At 40.0% G+C, this 21,396-nt stretch overlaps 1 protein-coding gene across 1 annotated transcript in view; it reads right to left on the bottom strand.

Moving 5' to 3' along the window:
- Creb5 (cAMP responsive element binding protein 5) overlaps window positions 1-21,396 on the bottom strand; it is a 434,800-nt gene that overhangs the window by 106,993 nt on the left and 306,411 nt on the right. The window contains exon 6 of the mRNA XM_042685053.1: window positions 4,302-4,428. Within this exon, the coding sequence (XP_042540987.1) occupies window positions 4,302-4,428 (127 nt within the window). The remainder of the gene's footprint in view (window positions 1-4,301; window positions 4,429-21,396) is intronic.

The following is a 21,396-nucleotide window of genomic DNA, read 5'->3' as shown; positions in this document are numbered from 1 at the left end:
TCACCCAAAGACATTCTCAACTTTCATGCCTGGGATTCATGATTTCCACAGCAGGAACTGTAGGGGAAGAGGCTGCCCTGGACTGCATGGAATAACATAAACCACAGCATAAGCACGTATGATAAGAGAGTAAGGAAGAAAAGGCCTGAGTTTCCAGGGCATGGGCCTCTTAGGAATACTTCTTAGGTGTGTGGAGGGGGTGATGGTATTGGGGCTTGAATTCAGAGCTTAGAGCTCTCACTTGGTTTCCTCTACTCACTTGGCACTCTATCATTTAAGTTATGCCTGAACTTCCCAGGTTTGGCTAGTTAATTTGGAGATAAGATTCTCTCCAATGTGTCCGTTCTGGTTGGCTTCAAACCATGATCCTCAGATCTCAGCCTCCCGAGTAGCTAGGATTACAGACATGAGCCACCCAGTGCCCAACTCTTCCTAAGGTTTCTATATTAATTTTCTCTAGTATGTTAGTGTCACTTAAGACCCATGTTTCTCAAGCTCCACACTATCAAAATTTTACAGATAATTCCGTGTTGCTGTGAGAATGTCTTTCATATTACGACGTGTCTCACATGATGATGTATGTAGCTAGGGGTTTGCTCACACTAGACCAGTAACACTCCAAACACAACTCACCAGAGTTGTGACGACCAATGGTGTCCCCTGATATTGCCAAACACCTGTAATAGTCACTGAGGTTTGAGAACTGTTCCTCTAGACTGACGTGTTGTCATGGCAGCTGTCCACATCAGGGATTCCTGGGAGGGTCACATCCCTCACTCTGTCTGCACTGTCTTTTGACCATACACTCAGGCATTACCAGCTGGTCAAGTGACAGTCTTAGTCCTTGGGCATGACACATAGCTGAGCCAAACATAAAAGTACAGACTCCTTCCTTTCCATTTCTTCCTTTCTTTCTTTTCTCTTCCTTCCTTCCTTCCTTCCTTCCTTCCTTCCTTCCTTCCTTCCTTCCTTCTTCCTTTCTTTCACTTTTCTTTCTTTTCTTTTTTTGAGAGAACATTTTGCTCTATGTCCTAGGTTGACCTTGAATTCACAATCCTCCTTGCCTCTGCCAACCAAGTGCTATGATTACAAGTGTGTACCACCACACCTAGCATGACAGTTTTTTTTCTTGGTAATGTGTTATTTTGGCCAACAAGGATTTAGAATCTAAATGAAGACTACTTGTGGCAGAGACCTCCATGTAACTGGAAGAAAACCAGGGACAATTGCATTGATGGTGCTGTTCTCCTTCATCTAAACAAGTCTAAGGATAATGTTACAGCTACTCAGCTTCAATTAATTAGCTTAATCCATTTATCCTCTAGCTTAAGATCTGATGACTGACTGATTCTAGCCTGGATCACCCGGTACTGGTAGCAGGTAGGTCCATATGCATGAGTCTACAAGTTCTCCATGTCCCAGCAAGCCCTTAAGTAAATGAGAAAGCTGCTCACCAGGGATGAGTTGGGCTACTAGGCATGAGGTGAGATGTGAGTTACTGCCACAACTCCTCACCCACACATGGAGTGACATTAGACAACTCCATTCAAGTGAGGACATTAAGAATTACTGCTACCATATCTCCCTAGGCTGGCTGAGATCAGAATGACCTAACAGTGTTAGCCATTTCTTTGAATGTTAGAATAGTCTGTAAGTTCTTGTTAATCTGGTGTGGGAAGGTTTTGACAGAATTGTTATCCTATCCATCTCCAGTGACTTTGTGACCTGGTGATAAGCAACCAGGTTCACCAGAGCATACGGCCATGAGGACGAGGAAGATGGAAAGGGACAGGCCCCATGGCTGGAGAGTAGGGGTTCCCTCACAGGACTCCCCACTGGTCTTCTTCATTTATCTAGTGTTTTCAGAGGGGTAGAGTATAATATCTAGTGATTCCAATTAGAGATTCAAGAGTTAGACTACTTGGATTTCAATCACCACTCCATCATCTACTAGCTGTGTAACCTAAATGCAGTTACTGAGTGTCTCTGTATTATACTATATTATACTGTAAAATCAGTATAATACCAGTGTTTACCTCATTGGTTTGTCATGAAGGTGAAGGAGAGAGTATATCTGTCATTGAGGAGTTAAATTGGATTTGAGCCGGGCACTGGCCTGTAATCCTAGCTACAAAGGAAGCTGACATCTAAGATCTAGGTCCAAAGCTAGCCTGGCCAGAAAAGTCCTTCAGATTCTTAATTCCAGCTAACCAGCAAAAAGCCAGAAGTGAAAGTGTGGCTCACATAGGTGATAGTCAACCTTGGGCAGAAAAAGCTAAATAAAAGTGTGAGGCCCTGAGTTCAAGCTCTAGTACCAGGGGCTTGAAAAAAAAGGAAAAGGAAGGAAGGAAGGAAGGAAGGAAGGAAGGAAGGAAGGAAGGAAGGAAGGAAGGAAGGAAGGAAGGAAGGAAGGAAGGGAGGGAGGGAGGGAGGGAGGAAGGGAGGGAGGGAGGGAGGGAGAGAGGGAGAGAGGGAGGGAGGGAGGAAGAAAGGAAGGAAGGAAGGAAGGAGTGGATGAGGAGTTGTGGCAGGAACTCACACCTTACCTCACACTGAGTAGTTCAACTCACCCTGAGTGAGCAATTTTCTCATTTACTTAAGGGCATGCTGGGAAATGGAGAATGTGTGAACTCACGCAGATGGACCTGCCTGCTACCAAGTCTGGGTAATCCAGGCAGGAATCAGTCATCAGATATTAAGCTAGAGGATGGATAATGCTGGTTAATTGAAGCTGAGTAGCTGTGGCATCATCCATAGACTTGTTTAGATGGAGAACAGTGCCATCAAAGCAATTGTCCCTGGTTTTCTTTCAGGAAGGGAGGGCTTGTGGGCAAGCTTTGGAACCAGAATTCTTGAGTTGAAATGTAGCTGCTTTCTTCAATTGTGAAAACCTTACTTCCCCATTCCAAAGATGGGGATAGCAATAGATCCAGTCACAGGAGTGGGTTGATAATGTGCTCATAGGTTACCAGCCTATGGTCAGCGCTTAGCTCATGCTGCTAACATGATTTATAGACATGATATGCATAAATATATTAGCCACTACTATATATGATCATTATTTTTGTAATTAGTATTCTGAGTCCTGACTAGACCACTCACTGGAACTTTAAGGGCATTGTATAACTCAAACTGGGGACTTTGGGGTCATCCCTTTGTATTCACAGGGGATTAGTTCCATACCATTCTCTCCTTTGTCACAAAAATCTATGGCTGCCCAGATACTATGCTATACTGTGTAAGACAACATCTTAGACAACATAGAACCTATGCACATTTTTCTAGATAGAGATAGTGTGTGTGTGTGTGTGTGTGTGTGTGTGTGTGTGTGTGTATTTTGAACAGGGTGGTAGAGCAAGTCCTTGAACTCAGGGCCTAGGCACTGTCCTTGAGTTTTTTTGGTCAAGGTTAATATTAGCTCTATTATTTGACCACAGCTCCACTTATATAGACAGTGTGTGTGTGTGTGTGTGTGTGTGTGTGTGTGTGTGTGTGTGTGTGTGTGTGTGTGTGTGTGTATTTTGAACAGGGTGGTAGAGCAAGTCCTTGAACTCAGGGCCTAGGCACTGTCCTTGAGTTTTTTTGGTCAAGGTTAATATTAGCTCTATTATTTGACCACAGCTCCACTTATATAGACAGTGTGTGTGTGTGTGTGTGTGTGTGTGTGTGTGTGTGTGTGTGTGTGTGTGTGTGTGTGTGTGTGTATGTGTGCGTGCGTGCGCTTAATTGGAGATAAAAGTCTCACAGACTTTCCTGCCTAGGGTTGGCTCTGAACTCTGATCCTCAGAACTCAGTCTTCTGAGTAGCTAGGATTACAGGCATGAACCACTGGCATCCAGCTACTGTAAGCCATCTTTTTGTTACTTATAAACTTACTATGATATAATGCTATAAGTCGTTTTGGTACCATGCTGTTTGGGAAATGACAAGAGAGTCTGTATCAATTTGTCACAGATGTGTTTAAAACAAATTAATCCATCAACATTATATATTTGGATCCACAAAGAGAAGGTTATCAGTGGCTATAAAACACAGAGTCCCTGAACAAAATTTACTCCCAGGTATTTTAGGCTCACTTGTCCCCAGCAGGAGGAGGGGACCTTTCCTTCCAGCAAAGTCCAGGAAAGCCAGCAAGACACCTGGAGACAGCATCTGGGCCTTACAGGAAACTAGTAGGCAGCTTGACTCTCCACTCAGAGGCAGCAGACTTCTTCCTGGGCAGCCAAGATCTCAGCTTATCCTCTTTCCCACTGGGCATTGGCCCCAAGAGGAAGCCTCTACAAACCCCCAGGAATACTTACTGGCATTAAGACAGCAGAAGAGCCTGGCATCGTAGGGTTGGGCAGCGTCCCAGGCATGGAAGCCGGCATGGGCTGTCTTTGTCTATTGTGGAGATGAAGCAGAGAAGATAGAGAGCCTGGAACAGGCCTAGGAAACAAAGAAAACACAAACATTATTCCTGATGCCCTGGGCTGGTTTCCTGAGGGGGTAGGGGAGAGGGCACCAGCCTCACAGTGCAGCAGGTCAGACCCACTGATGGGAGAGTCACATAATTGAGGATATTAGGGAAATAATAATGAATAAAAGACATGTCTGGTTTCCTTTGCTGCTTCCTAGTTAATACATCAAATTCCATTTCACTTCCTGATCCCTTGTTATCTAACTGATGTTCAATAGAAACAAGTCTGGAGAATTTCTAATCTCCCCTAATACGATGGAAGGGATTTTGGTAGAATCCTGTGTTTACTCCAAAGTCTCAGCCTCCTAAGAGTTGGAGATAAGATTGTATTCGCTTAATCTCTACTTTCTCACACCTCAGCCTGGAAGCCCTCTTGTCTTTAGTTCATGTGGGCTCTGGAATGCAGACGTGTACTCTCATTTGCAAACTCCATTCCTAAATTCCCAGAAGAAATCCATTTTGGCCTTTTCATAGTTCTTTATTGAGAGTGATGAAAAAAAGAAAAAATAACAAAGGCACAGACTAGAGCCATCAGATCACAGGACACCGAGTGGGCCTTTCTTTGGGGGCAGTCCAAAGCTTCCACTGTCGAGTTCTCCTTTCATAGTAAGTCTAGGTGTTAGGCCATTTGACAGAAACTGACTGTCCTGAACAGTGGGCCTTGGGTAAGCCTTCCTCCTGGGAGTATATAGTTTGAGCTTTGGCTTCAACTTGTGAGAAAAAAAAAAGAGGGCCTTAAATTGATTTAATGAGCCAGGGAATGTGGAGCTGGGGGAAGATGGGAATTATTTGTGTCTATTAAAAATAGCAAATAAGTAACCTTCTAGCTAAATTCACCATCTCCTGATGCTTTTCCTCTTGGGAGCAATATATATGTCAAAAATCATTGAAGAGTTAACAACAAACAAAACAAACAAAAATCTCTTAGGACCTCTGAGTCTTACACATTAAATAATTTTACTCTGTACATCATACTAGAAATCCACAGAATTAGTGTGTGGAGGGGGTTCGACAGGAGTGGGGGCTGTGTGCCAGTAACTGAGGGTCTGGGCCCTGTACCTTAGTTTTTATGCTCAAAGCTGGAGTTCTACCACTTAAGAGTCATACTTCCAACTTTCTGCTTTTTGGTGGTTAATTAGAGATAAGAGTCTCACAGACTTTTCTGGCAAGGCTGGCTTGGAACTGATATCCTCACATCTCAGTCTTTTGCGTAGTTAGGTTAATAAGTGCAAGCCACTGGCACCAGGCCTGAATCAGTCTACTTTCTAAAGGAAATTTAAAACAAAATACTTGGGTAAGGCTGAAGGCAGAGACTTCTGTGTAGGACAAGGATCCCATATGATCCAAAGAATCATGTTACAGTCTAGAACTGAGTATAGTCCCACTGCATAGACAAGGGCGCTAGCAAAGCAGCAAAAGGAGCCCCTTCTACAGAGTCTATTTGTCTTCTGTGCATGACTCACATAGGGAGAAATGGGAATTGAAGAAAAAATGCCATGTTCTTCCTTCTCATCGCTGTTAAAATTCCAAACCAGATTAAGTTTTCCACTCTTTCTGCCCAGGAGCTCTTTTGGAAATATAGCTAACTACCATGATTACACACATCACAGAAGGTTTAGTCATAAATTAGTCATGATTTATATGCCTACGAAGGTGGATATATGAAAATATAAAGGAATATAAAAGCATAACCCACAGAGGTTATGTCGATGTGCACAAACTCACCCAGTTTTATTAATAGAATGTATGTGAACAGATACTTGGATAGGCTGCAAAAGTAGCTTGTAATAGTGAAATAACTGGTTCACACCAGCCAGCAAAGACCTAAAGGTGTTTTTTGACAGGTGCCCTTGGGACTTGTACGGTAGGGTGGACAATAAGCACCAACAGACCTGTGAAGAGACTGTTCAACCAACTGTTGCTTCCACTGGCTCCAAAATTCTACAGAAGTTTGCGACTCAGCCAGGACTAGTAGCTCATGCCTATAATTCTAGCTACCCAGGAGGCTGAGATCTGAAGATCCCAATTTGAAGCCAGACAGGGAAGACAAATCCAAAAGTCTCATCTGTAGTTAACCAGCAAAAAGCCAGAAGTGGAGATACGATTCAACTGGTAGTGCCAGCCTTGAGTAAAAAGCCAAGTGAGAGTAAATGGCCCTAAGTTCAAGCCTGTTATTAGTGCACACAAAGACACACAAATGGTTGTAACTTCACAAGTGGCGTCTTAAAAAAGACAACTAAAGACAACTTAAAAGACAACTAAAAACACCCCTTTGATACCATTCTCACCCACAAAGGGCAGTGGATTACCATCATTTGCATTCGGTTTTGGACTTGACATGTTAAGCATATCATCACTTGTTTTCTTTTTTAAAAAAGAAATCAAGTAGATAACTCAGTGGTGATGTGGATGGAAGGGTAAAAGTTATGAAATTTAAAATAAGCTTTCATCCTTCCCAAAGGATAGAAACTTGGAGCTGTATAGAATCCTTACAGAATGGCACATGTCAATTAATCTGAGGTACTGATTAATTTAGCTATTCCCACACCATGTGTACGTTCGCAAGATTATATAATATCAACTTTCTGTATTAACTAAAAAAAATCCTCTCAAGATCCTGGAATCTACTGAGATTATGTGATAACCTCCAATGACACCAATCACACCAATAATCATGTGATTATTTGCCATCCCTATATGTTTTGGTTCCCCAACCATAGAATTTTCTTGCATGGGACTTTAAAACTACAAAAATGGAAGAAATTAAATTATACATATAAAGGGCTGGTCTGGTTCTTGTTTAGGAATGTACCTCAATGATAGACTGCTTGTCTATATACTAGGTCTGTCTGTACTTTCATCCACAGAATTACCAAAGATAGCTAGCTAGCTAGCCAGCTAGCTAGATGCCAACATGGTGGCTTACACCTATAATCCCAGCTATTTAGAAGGTAGAGATTTGAAGGATTTCAGTTAGAGGCTAGTGATGGCAAAAAGTTATCTAGAGTCCATCTCAACAAACAAGCTAGGTGAGGTGGTTCATGCTTATAACTTCAGTGTTTCAGGAGTCATCTGTAGAAGGATTGTTATTCCAGGCTCATCCAGATAGAAAAACGCAAGAATTTATCTGAAAACAAAGTAAAAATAGCTGGAGGCCCTTTTGCCTTTTCGGTGCAAGTGTTAGAGTGCTTGTCTAGCAAACTCAAGGCCCTAAGTTCCAACCTTATTATTGCCTAAAATAAATAAATCCCATTCTGGGAATTAACTGCGTAGCTGGGCTTACAAAAATCATCATCTGTCTATATTTTGGGGGCAAATGTGACATTCAAATGATTACATTAATTATTCCAATGTTTTATGCATACTGAAGTAATATATGTAACCTTGTCTACTTGAACAAAACACTGCATTGTACTTGAATAATACTTCATATCTTCCAAAGTATTGTTATGTCTCTAATATCATGTGACTTGAAACAATGAAATGTGGTAGGTAGGTCATAATATAGTCTCCTTTTACTCAGGAGAAAACTGAATTCTGTTAACATTTATATTCTCTCAAGTCCCATAGTTCATGTAAAGGAATGGGACTTATACTCAGCATACTCAGCTTGCAATAGCAACCTTCCCTCAGCACACCTTGATGGCTCCCATAACTAAGTTATTATTGATTTTTTTTAATGCTAACATAAATTCATGGTCCATTTCTTTTGATCTTCACTCTGCTCCATGGATTTTGTGTAAAGTAGCAAGCTACCAAAGTACTGTTAGCATGAAAAAAGATCACTCACTCAGCTATGTGAAATTCTATTTTCTTCCTTACCAAAAAAAAAAAAGCAAACAAACCCCAAAACCTTCCCAAACAACACATCAATTAGATTCTGAAAATAAGATGGCAAAACAGCAGTAAAATTGTGGAAACAAAGACCCAACAGTCTTTCCTCTAGTGCAGGCTTGTTGCCATGAGTGAATAGTTCCAGACTTTGAGTGAGCCGAGCCTCCTCTGTAATAACCATACGCCTCAAGGTAAAGAATTTCTACTAAAAATTATTGAGGCATGGAACAAGGTATGATGTGTGAGCTCATGTTGGATTGTTCAATTACTAAACTGAGTCCTGCCACATTAAGAGTTTTCCAACTTGACAGATTATTCCTCTTTATACACTTGTATAAACATACTGCTTATGACTGAAATCTATGTAAGCTTTTCTTTCAATTAAAATGTCAAGGATGACAGACTGTGCTTTAACTGTCCTTAGCAGAATGATAGGTACTGAAGCAAGCGATTTCATGTCCTCATTTTCCCCCCACAAGGATGTTTTCCAGTCGGGGGTGTCTGAAAAGTTAGAGCTGCATCTGCCAGTCTTCTTCCCCCTAGGGCAAGCAAAGGGCCAGTGTGTGGGTTCTGACAGTCTGAAGGGGGTGGAGACGCTGTAGATTTCTCTCCTTTCTAATCTTTGAAAGAGCCCTGGAAGCCCAGGATTGCTTGCTAGATTACCAGAGCAGCTAGATCTGCCAGCCATGTGGTCAGACAATGGGAAGAGGGCATACAGGCAAAAGCATTAGCTGAGAAAGTTGGAAGACCAATGTTAGCATGAACAGTAGGCTTCAGGCACCAAAGCAATTTCAAGAAGATAAAGAAACAATAACCTAGGGATTTGATGAAAGGCAGAATTTTGTAAAGAAGAACTGGAGCAAGGCAATGGAAAGAATTCTGTGCAGGAAGGAGATTCTGGTTCCATGATGGAAAGGACTCTGAGCCTTGGGGCCTAAGAACACATGGCATGTAAGCCATCTCAGGATCTCAGGATCCTTGAAACTTTAAAAGTCATATTCTAGGACAAGACATAGGATAATGTGAGCTATTTTTAGTCTATGCTACAATATCCTTGATGACAAGTTTATTATTCGCCCTCATTCCTGTGTGCACTTCATTAGTGGCTAGCATCTAAACTCAATGACATTGGGCCAGTCTGGAATTTAATTATTAGCAATGAAGTTACTTTTGAAGTATATAAAAGGAAAGGGTCCCTAGAAAGTGTTGGACAGAGGACTCAAGCTTCCTTCTTATTTAGATGTGACATTGTGTCACATATAAACCAGAAAAAGAGTAATTCTATCTTGCAGGCCAGTAGTTCTATCTTGGAGGCCAGTATTTGTTTCTGCAAAGAAACATGTGTTTCCTTAAATGAAGTTCCGTGACCGAAATTGACAAATGAGATTTTGTCCTTGGTGGGGAGATTGGAATACTAAAGAAGAGTGCATAATTCTGAAATTATAAAAGAAGGAAATTTCTAGTGCAAAATGCTTATTTACTCATTTTTCCAAGAAGTGGCATTTTATTCTTTTATTTATATATTTATGTATTTACTTATTTTATGCTGATACTGGGGCTTAAACTCAGGACCTGGACACCGTCCCTTAGCTTTTGAACTCCAGGTTGGTGCTCTATCATTTGAGGAACAGTTCCACTTCCAGTTTTTTGATGGTAAATTGGAGATAAGAACCTCATAGCTGTTCGTGGCCACGCTTACTTCAAACTGCAATCCTGTGACCTCAGGCTTGTGAGTAGCTAGGATTACAAGCCTGAGCCACATGCACCCAGCTGAAGTGGCACCTTAAAATTCCTATTTTTTTCCAAGAAAGACAATATTTAAGACCTAAAAGTTTACTATAAAATAAAAGGCAGGGGGCTGGGAATGTGGCTTAGTGGTAGGCGGTTTGTCTAGCATGCATGAAGCCCTGGGTTTGATTCCTCAGTACCACATACCCAGAAAAAGCTGGAAGTGGCAATGTGGCTCAAGTGGTAGAGTGCTAGCTTTGAGCAAAAACAAACAAGCAAACAAACAAAAAACAACGCTCAGAACAGTACTAGGCTCCGAGTTCAAGCCCCCAGCCTGGCAAAAAATAAATAATAATAAAACAAAATAAAAGACAATGTATTTATTTCTCCCATAACAATAAATAAGCCAGGCTCTAGAGTAAAATCTGTGATCTTGGCCAGATTATCTGGTCTGCCTATGCTTCACTTCCTTCAAATGTAAATTGAGCTGATAGCAATATTTACCTTAAATGGACTAATATATGTTCAATATATTGAATGTGCCAAGTAAAGATTTTTATTTCTTGTCATTATTACCCTGAAGCACTGATCCAATAACAAGTTAATCACCATACACCAATCAACAAATTGTGATGTAAGCTGGAGCCAGTGGCTCACGCCTGCAATCATGCTACTCTAGAGGCAGAGATCTCAGGATTGAGATTTGAAGCCAGTCCAGGCAAGAAAGTTCATGAGACGCTTATCTACAATTAACCTGCAAAAAGCTGGATATGGAGCTGTGGCTCAAGTGGTAGAGTGGCAGCCTTGAGGGAAAAAGTTCAGAGGTAGTGCCCAAGCCCCAAGCCTGATCCCTCCCTCTCTCTCTCCCTCTCTCTCTTTTTCTCTGTATCTCTCTGTCTGTCTGTCTGTCTCTGTCTGTCTGTCTGTCTGTCTGTCTGTCTGTCTGTCTCTCTCTCTCTCTCTCTCTCACACACACACACACACACACAAAGAATGCTAATCTTAGCTCTAATTGAGGAACTGCAATTTAACCAATATAAAATGCTCATCATTTCCTGAATATACAAAATATTTCTTGAAAAGTCTACCAACTGTAGATTCCCTGATCCTTCTACAGAGGTCAGTGGATCCCTCCCTCCCACAACTTTAGAGAATTTCAAAATTACTTCATGCTATTTCTCCAAAAGTGTCCTTGCAAATATTTCCTCAAAATAGAACAAACTAGTTCCCCAGAGATCAGTCCTCAGTATCTTGCTTTTCCTAAAAGTGGTGACAAAAATCCAGTAGAAGCATAATTAGGAAAACAAGAAAACTGTCTGACCCATATTTAAAAAGCCATCATAGTATGATTAGGTCCATTAAAATGTATTCAAAAGAGAGAATGAAATAAGGACAGCATATTACTCAACTGCTCATGTTTTCTTTTTTTCTTTTATGAGCTCATGTTTTGTACCAAGTCTCACCACTAAAGTCCTAAAGATAGACAGCAAATACAGTATTTCTCCTTTTAACAAATGAGACAATGAAGTAGAAATATTTAGTCCTAGGAAAAGGACCAGTACAGAAGCAGCCTCAATGAAAACCTACAGTCTCCTTTCCCAAGCTTTGTCTATTCATGAGACGGAATCTGCTCAGGAGCTGACATTTCCACACAGGAAATGCCCACTGCCTGGTTTTCTTTTGGTGATATAGACATTTAGATATTCAGGAAGAGAAATTTGCTTTTATCTCTATGTTTACCCATGCTCTGCCTGTCTTAGTCCTCATCTTGTCTTAAAAAGAAAACAGCAATGCCAAACAGCATTGCCATGTAGCTTTTCAGAGATTCCAGGAAACCCATCTTCCTGGGTTCTAAGTTTTCATACATGCCTCTCCAGCCATGGCCCTGGGGCTCCATTCGCTCTCTTCACCATGATAAATAGTGATCCTATTCCTCTTTCCAAGATGTCCATTTTTCTTCCTGCCAGAGATCACTTAACATCTTCTCTGGGCAATTACAGGAGGGCAGACTCTTTTCTGGGGATGATCTTGCTGCGCACTGTTCTCTCTCCTAGGATATTTATCAGTATTTGATCAATCAATGAATTTACCAATAAACCACTCATCAAAGATGGATTGAGCACTTAATATGTGTCAGAACTGTGCATTCTCATTTCAGAGAATACTGGTTCAGTCACTTAAGACATTAGCGTAATAATTCCTGTACAAATTCCCAAATCCAGAGGATATAACAAATTAAGTGTGTACTGTGTCTATTACAGTTTATCATCTCAGACTCCCCAGTGTCATTGACCAGTAACTGGGTTTTTGAGTGGGTGTTTTGTCTTAGTTGTTTGTAGTTGTTTGTTTGGGTACTGGAGCACATGACCTCACATTCTCAGTGCGTTGGCTTGCTGACATCTGATGCTCTAACACTTGAGCCATACCTCCAGCAGCTTTATAAGCAGTTAATTAGAGATGGAGTCTTCAAGACTTTTCTGTATTTGCTGGCTTTGAACTTCTATTCTCTAGAATCCAATCTCCTAAATAGCTAGGATTACAGGCATGAGTGACAAGCACCTGGCTTGGATGATTCTTTTAGAAGATGTTTTGCCATCCAGTTAGACAATAAATTTTCTAAGATTGTATCTACCTTTTCTACCATAACAGATGCATCTGAAATTACAAAAGAATATAGTATCTAGCACATGCTGAGTGTTTCCTGTACTAGTATTTACTGAGCTATATCTGGCCATTAGCATTGAGAATTCAGAAACCATATTTAATTTTATTCTTTACATAATCATCCTGGTACAGCCCATTACTATTCCTGAAAAGAATAAATGTAAACTGTGTTTGTGGCTATACTTCTGACCAATGCCCCTTGAATGAAACTCAAGCTTTCAGATGAGTCCTGGGCCCATTTGTTTTTACATCAATTAAATTAATTTACATTTGAAATTGGATTTAAGGCATTTCATAAGAAAAGGGCAAGAATTATTCCAGAACACTCATCTGTCACTAATGTAAATAATGTTCTGAGAATTGGATGCATGCCCTGCAATAATATTGCGCTTTGTAAGACTCAGAGCCCATAACTCCTGCATACAAGCTATATCCACATGGTGATTATCTTGTCTTCTCATTTCTTCAATGCATAGAATGATAGATATTGACAGAGGCACTGTTGCAATTCATCATCACCATGGGTATCTGTAGTTAAATTTGCCACACAGGTAAATTTGGGCCCAGTTTACTTTATTTTATTGTGTTGGTATTAGGGTTTGAACTTAGGGCCTGGGTGCTGTCACTTCGCTTTTTTTGTTCAAGGATGACACTCTACCACTTGAGCCATACCTCTACTTCTACCTTACTGGTGGTAAATTGGAGTCACATGGACTTTTCTGCCTGGGCTGGCTTTAATCATAATCCTCAGATCTCAACCTCCTGAGTAGCTAGGATGACAGGCTTGATTCATCAAGCACTCAGCTTGGGCATCCTTTATTAACCATCAACTTCTTACTACTTATATCTTTATTTTATACATGTAGTGTTTGATGTCTTGAAAACTGTAATGTCTTTCTCTTTAAATGGACGCGTGACTGTGAGAAAGCCAATGGTAGTTATAAAACATAATACAACTAAAAGATCTACATCCTGATGGGGCCTTCACGTGGTTTTATAGCATATATGCTGCATCTATTCAGGCAGAAAAGATATTTACTAGAGCTTTCAAGCGTTTTAAGCAGAAGGAGGAGTAATAGGAGGAGAGATCTGAATTTATGGTCATTCTGTTAAGACTATTAAATCAATCTCTTTTTTCCTCTTGGCTTCTTTAATGATTGATTTCTGCACTATTAATCTGAATTAGTCCTGCAGTCAGCCTGATTCATTTAAGTTAACCAAAACCATGGCTAGATTAGTTTCTGATGTACTCGTCAGAAAAAAAAAATCCATTTCAATATCTGATTTTTTTTTCAGTAAAGAGCTAAAACTCTTTTAAAAGATCTTTAAAAAAAAAAGACCATAAATGTAAATGTCTGAACAGTTTGGCTTGAGCTATAGGTCAGACATGCAGACATGAAGAGATAGCTTTTCAAGCAGCGAATAACTTTCAGTTCCATCGATTATTCATAAAGTTACACTTAGAAAAGGCAAGTGAATGCAGATCAAAAGACATAAAATAAAAGATGATTTTTGAACATGTCTCAAATCAGTGATGCACATGTGACTGGTTAGTGGAAAAAATATATATATATCTTTATGAAGCCACATCTCTAGGTAGAATTCTTCATCCTTGCTTCCTACGGACAAATAAGTGGCCCTCTGATTATGAGCCTTGTCATTTACATGATATTGCTGTTTGCATTCATCACCACAAATGAATAATAACCCATGACAACATCCACTCCCTCCCACCCCTTGCCTGGACATTCTATGCAGGAAGAGAGTAGCAAGTGCTTACAGACAGCACGGCGGGCTCGCACTCTCACACCAAGCTCTAAGTCAGCAGTTCTGGTCTTCAGCTTGTCAGTCATCATATTTTAATGAAGTAATTTGTGATGGAGTGCACACCCCGCAAGGTCCTTTATTCCTATAGTTTAAATTTACAACTCAGTTTTTGTGGCTGAATGACAGAAACTCCAGCTACAAGAGATCTCACTGAAAACAGATTATCTCTGGGAGAGATCCTGGGATCACCCAGCAGCCTTTACTCAGCCTGTTCTTTCTGCACGGTTCCTGATTATGTAACCTTCACCAACGCCTTTAATCTACCCTTCTTTTAAATCTTGACACTGGGTCCTTCTTCTGGAATAAGTCCTAATTTATGACACTCTTCACAGGGACTGTTCGATGCGAAGCTGCTAAAAGCTGGCTATTCAACCTTCCATTTATTTACTTTTGACAATATTCGAGTTTGAACTTAGCACCTCATTTTTTCCTGCCTTACTTGTTCTGCTGGCGGGCGTTCAACCACTTGGACTAATGCCTCTAGCTCAGCCTTTTGCTGGTTGTTTTGGAGATGGAATCGCTCAGAATTTTATGCTTGGTTTCAAACAGCAAGTCTCTACATCTCAGCCTCCAGAGTAGCTAGGATTCCAGGTGTGAGTCATCACACAACCCAAGTTCTATTTTTAATCGGAATGTAACAGCAGAGTCAAGAGGAGCTGTCTTCTCCAAAGACACAGAAGAAGAAAGAGACACTGATTCCAGGGTCAATAAATGCCTTACTATTATGTCCTGACAGGGAGCTATACGGTCTAATTCAACAGTGGCTGAGTCAAATAAACAACCTATTGGATGAATATAAGATATCCTTGCTAGGCCAGGGCTGATCACTACAGAGACATGTATAGAGAACTTGGAGAAGTTTTCAGAAAAGCACAGCGAAAAACACTAGAAAGGAAAGAAGACCTACAAGGAAACAAACGAGATTAAGAATACTTTAACCACTGAGCAATGATGGCTCATTTCTGTAATCCTATCTATTCAGGAGGCTGATATCTGAAGATCCCATATCAAGGCCATCCTGGGTAAAAAAGTCCTTGACAACAAAAATGCTAATAGTAGAGTTGTGACTCAAGCATCAACATGTGAGTTCATGCATTGGTATCAACACCAAAAAAAAAAAAAGTGCTTTAGCCAATGGGAGAGAATGCTAGGAGATGTTAAAATAATCATCTTCAAATTTCTAGATTCAGAAAATGGTCACAGATGACTTTCAAACCCAATCAAGTATAATAATAGTAGTAGTAGTAGCAGTAGTAGTAGCCGTAGTAGTAGATGATCAGCGCAGCACATAGTACTTAAGTTAGAAAATATCCCTGAAGAACCAGTAGTGTAAAGCAAGTAAAATGGCTGAGGTTTTGTAATTTCCTCTTATTTAGGCTCCGAAAAAAAAAAAAAAGATTGATCGTTGTCTGGCTGGATTCTAGGGAGGAAGAGAAGAAACTGACAGACCTCTGAGTCCTAAATTGGTTCTATTATTTTCACTCACCGAGTCAGAGCGGCTGACAGCAGAGGTAGAGATAATGCCAGCTGCCATCATTGACTGGTAAATTGAATAAAGCAGCCTCATGTGGCTGACAAGGCACAGGCTTGGGGCTGCTGCTGGCTCCACCACAGACTAAGAACCACATAGCCCCTCAACTTTCCTCTCAGCAAAAGCCATGTGGGTGTGACAACTGGATGACAGGCATACTGTGAGGGTAATTTGAGAGAATATTCTGTATCCTTGCACACTGATCAGTGTATGTTCTATGCAAGAAAGGACTCATCTGCTTTGGAAAAGAAAATCACTAGGATGATCATTTTAAAATGCAAAGCAATGCTATATTGTCCTATATTTAGTGGGAGGGCACAGAAGACACTGTACGAAAGGAAATGAACTCATTACTTTATCTAAAAAAAGAATCTTGGGGAAAGAAAGATACATTCAACCTCTTTGAGGTACTGGGGTGTCTCTACCATTATTGCAAGGCCCAATGTGTCCACCGTTCTGTTCTCTGGGAATCTTAGTCTGATCACCCCAGGCCAGACTACTCTGGGTTTTATACACAATGTGTCCATCTCTAGTTAGTTACTGTCAAGACTGAGGCTGGAACTCAAAGCCTCATGATCTTCCTTAGCTTTTTTCCTCAAGGCTGACAATCTACTACTTCAGGCAAACTTCTGTGAACATCATTTTTTTACTGATTAATTGGAGATAAGAATCTCAAAGATTTTCTGCCCTGGCTGGCTTCAAACCCAGATCCTCAGATCTCAACCTCCTGAGTAGCTAAGATTACAAGTGTGAGCTACTAGTACCTGGCTTCATTTCTCTTCTAGCTGGACTGACAATATCAGAAAGCACTGTGCTTGGCAATTAGTGGAGTCCCATAAGGGTTTGTGGGATGACTCAGTGAGAGTACTTTATCCTACAACGTCTCATTTCTTTCCAGCTGTACCCCCAGGACATACCCATGACAATGCTTTTATTTATTTATTTTTAATTCTTTCCCACCCCCGTCAGGGTCTTACATTCCCTAGCACCCTCCCACTGAGCCCACCTTCATCCCCACTGCAGGCCTTGGGAACTTAAAACACCATTTTGATTTCCAGCCCTAACAGCTTGTTTAGCACTGACTAGTGAAGGAGGGGGGGGGGGGGGGGCAGGGCAGAGTTTCTAGGAAACTGGACTCTCCCTTGAGCAATCTTCCCTGAGCTACTTTTCAAGTTCTCCTGCTTTGAAAGAGCACTATCATGAAGCTAAATTGATATTAATCTGAAACACTTAGTAAAATAGTAGCAATAAAGTTCATAATAATGATACTTGGCAATTTACTTTGTATTTCACATCCAAGGAACTCAAAGGACCCTTCAGTCAGGCTTTGTTTTTGTTCCTCCCCCCCGCCAAAAAAAAAAAAAAAACTATTCATGAATGAACTGGACACAAGCAAACAAGCCATGACCTCCTCAGATGTCTGTGGTGTGACATCACAGGCAAGAGTGATAAAAGACTTTTCGGTCCCAGGCACATTTTCGCCTGCATTAACCTGGTAAACCTTGAAACAGAGGTTTACATTTTTGTTGATTTGATTTTGCTTGTTTCACTTTTTGGTTGTTGGTACTGGAGCTTGAATTCTAGGCCTGAACACTGTCCCTTTATTTTCTCATTTCAACCACAGTACCACTTCTAGCTTTTTGGGAGTTGATGGAGATAAGAATCTCCTAGATTTTCCTACCTGGGCTAATTTGGATCTGTAATCCTCAGATCTCTGCCTCCTGAATAGCTAGTATTATAAGCATGAACCACTGGTAAATTTATTTTCTTTCCATATTTCTCCCAATTTTCTTCTCCAAGAATTTATGAATACAATTGAGATCTTGAGAGGGAAAAACTGAGTGAGGGAAGGGAAAACATTGTCCAAAAAGAAATGTACTCTTTATCTGACTTATGTAACTATAACCCTTCTGTAGATCACCTTTATAATAACATTTTTAAAGTTAAAAAAATAAACAATTGAAATCATTATGTCTGTTCTTTAAAGGCGTGCAGTTTTAAAGGGGTTGTTTTTCTTTAAGTTCATTCTAATAAAACTGTTTTTCCCCCTCCTCCTTAAATGAAGAGGTAAAAGCCAGAGGTTTACTCACAAAGTGTCTCTTTCTCCTAAGATACCTTTTCCTACCCTGGTGGCCTAGCAGTTTGCCAAGGAGGACAACTCACTCAGTTTCCCAAATTATTCCCTACAGTCCTATTTCTACCCCCAAACAAATGTGGTATTTGGGGTTTCACATTTAAAACGTAATTTGGTATCATTTCAGCTGTCTTCCTACAGCTCAATAAACATCTTTCCCAGACAGACTTTGGGTCTGATTTTAATTTGTGGTAGGGTTACAGGCAAAGTAAATGTCAATTTTAGCTACAGAGAATAAATCCCTAATAGAAATAGAAATAGGAAGTGACAGACAGCACACTTGACTACGAACACGCACCACATTATGCTTGCCCACAGGAAGCGACTGCTCCCCAAGAAATCCCTTTGGTGGTTTGTGATGAGAACTTAATTTCTCCTTACCCCCAGTCACTTTCTGGCCCTGGCCAGAACAAAATGGTTGACTTAAACTTTCCTAGGATGTCTGTCAGTCTGAAGGCCATAAAAACAAGAAAGCAAAGTAACTGAGCTGTTCCCAAGTGGCTTTGAATCTAAACTGCCCATGAGGGTGCCCGCCACTAAGGGAAATCTTTTTCCTAGGGTTCTGGCTTTCTATAGCTTCACATGTAAAATAATGTAACTGAGCCAACTACTCTTAATTGTCAACAATTGCACGTAAAACTTAGAGACAGACACGATTCAGAATAGGTGAACCGACTTAGGAAAGATCCAGAAGTTATCTTCAATGTTGAGGGAAAATGGGTGAGTACTTCTTCACTTGTGGTTCTTAAACATTCCCTTCCTTGAATTTCTTAGGATCCCTGAGTGTAGATAACACTTAGCCAAGTAGGGTGAGCACCAGTAATCCAGAGGGTTAAAAGAGTAGATAGCTTCCTCTAAGCTATGAGCAATCATCCTTTTAATGAGTGTGAAATTCAAGTTTTACTCTCTGTTATAAGTCTTTTGTTATTAAGCTGAGTGACATATTTGAAGAGAGACAGGACAGGCCCTCAAATAAGTACTTGTGTCTTTTCAGTGTGATGGCCCTTGGGACTGGATCCAGACTGAACATTTTGAGAAAGACAGAGATTCTCCAAGTCTGTGGGCTACCAGGAAAAGCATTTTTATCTCTAATTATTAGATGCTACCTGAGCTACCTGCTAAAAAGCGAATCTAACATTCCCTTACACCCATGTTAAACCCTGTGGACAACCTATCTGTCCAGGCTACCTGGACAGTTTTTATGTGCCCACTTGGGTCAGATGATAGATAGATGCTGTTCCTCTACTTATGACAATGCAGTGTACTCTGACTGACTCATTATAAGTTGAATATATTTTTAAGGCAGAAATAATGAATTTAATACACCGAAATTATTGGACACCACAGCTTAATCTAGCTTACTTTCATCATGCTTCACATACTTACATTCATTGATAGTTTGGTAAACTCACTTTACATATCTTATATAATAAAACATTGCATATCATATGTAATTTGTTAATTACACAAAATGTGAAAGCCAGGTAGTTGTATCAGTAAGATTCTGCCCCATAATTAAGTCAACGAATTATAAGTCAAACCATTTTAGGTCATGGAGCATCGGGATCTACCTGTCTATCAGTCTGCCTATCTATCCATCCACTCATCCCTTTCCAATTAGTTTCTCTAGTGAATCCTGACAACTCCATAGCAAGTGTCTTATATTCCCTTAAATATATTTGTTTGTTTGTTAACTGTATATTTTGTCTTTTCTTTTTTGGAACTGCAGATTAAACCCAGGAGTTGCACTTGCTAGGCAATGGCTTTGCCACCAAGCTACAGCCCAACCTTAAATAAATTTGCAAGTAGTACAATAGTAGAATCTGGGCATCAACTTGGACACTGGCATCAGGTACTTCAACAAATTTTATCAAACGCCTCAGATATAAACACAGGATCCAGCCCTTTTGGTCCCTACCTCTACTGCCAAGATCCTGATTCAAAACACTGCTTTTCCTTGCTTGGTCTTTTCCAGCAGTTTCTGCCTCTAGTTACGTTCCTCTTCATTCAAATTCATTGCAACCAGCATAACTTAAACAGAAGATCTAGTCATAGCATTTCCCTGCTCAAAATTCGTCTGTTGCTTTCCTTAGCATTTAGGATTCTTCATGAAAGCATCCTTTAAATGTGATACCTTATGGATGACTATAGTGCTATTTTTCATCTGGCTTGATATTGACTCCTTAGAATGCCCCAAATTCTTTCCTATCCCAGGGCCTTGCTATATCCTGTGACTTATTCCTGGAATGCCCATAATATTTGCTCTATTATTGACCAACTTGTTATCCATACTCTAAGACCATATTTAAATATTATTGTCTTAAATTTTCTTTGACTTCAAAATTAGAGGTGTTCCTACTTTAGAAGATCATAGACTACCGTATTTACCTTCATCCATTTCTTATAATATTTAGAGATATTTATTAGTGTCTGTCTCTTGACTTAGACTCAACCCTATGTATTTTTTGACTGTCAGAAATAAGTCAATCTGATTTTATTTGCTCACTGGAAAATTTGTGCTTTTTAAAAAAGTATATTGCTTATTTAGATGGAGAAGGGAGGAAAATACCATTAATATAGCTGGAAAGGTTTCTAGAAGTTAAGAGGATTAATCCAGCATAAATGAACACTGGAATATATCTACATATTGGTAATAGAGATTTCTGCCTATTTGAAGTCTGAGGCTATTTCTCTTGACAAGCATAGAAGGAAAATGCCAAAATGAATTGTTTATTATAAAGCTTTTATGATTTTTGCTTTAGGTTCATGCTGAAGCATTCAATTCTTCTAACGATACTTAATGATTTATAGTTTTGCTGGCTTTCTTCCAAAAAAAAAAACCATAACTTTTATATCAACTTCCCAATCATCAAATACATAAGGCAAGTAAACTTCTTAATTAAAATTTAATTACGGAACTAGTGATAATATGGGCCAAAAACTACTTTCCTTATAAGGAAGGACACTATAAAATATTTCTTCTTTATTTCTTTCCTTCTTTCCTATCCTTTCTCTGCTCCTTTTTTCTTCCTTCCTGCCTTTCGCACTCTTTCTTTCTTTCTTTTTTCTTTCTTTTTCTTTCTTTCTTTCTTTCTTTCTTTCTTTCTTTCTTTCTTTCTTTCTTTCTCTGTTTCTCTCTTTCTTTCTTTACTTTCTCTCTTTCACTCTCTTTCAAAAACAAAGTAAATAAAGCCAAGATTCAGAAGTCTAGAATGGCTG

Source organism: Dipodomys spectabilis, unplaced genomic scaffold, assembly GCF_019054845.1.
Source record: "Dipodomys spectabilis isolate Male_0828 unplaced genomic scaffold, ASM1905484v1 ptg000092l, whole genome shotgun sequence".
Classification (NCBI taxonomy): domain Eukaryota; kingdom Metazoa; phylum Chordata; class Mammalia; order Rodentia; family Heteromyidae; genus Dipodomys; species Dipodomys spectabilis.
Note: the sequence above shows the minus strand (reverse complement) of the source record. Positions and strands in the feature narration are given on the sequence as shown.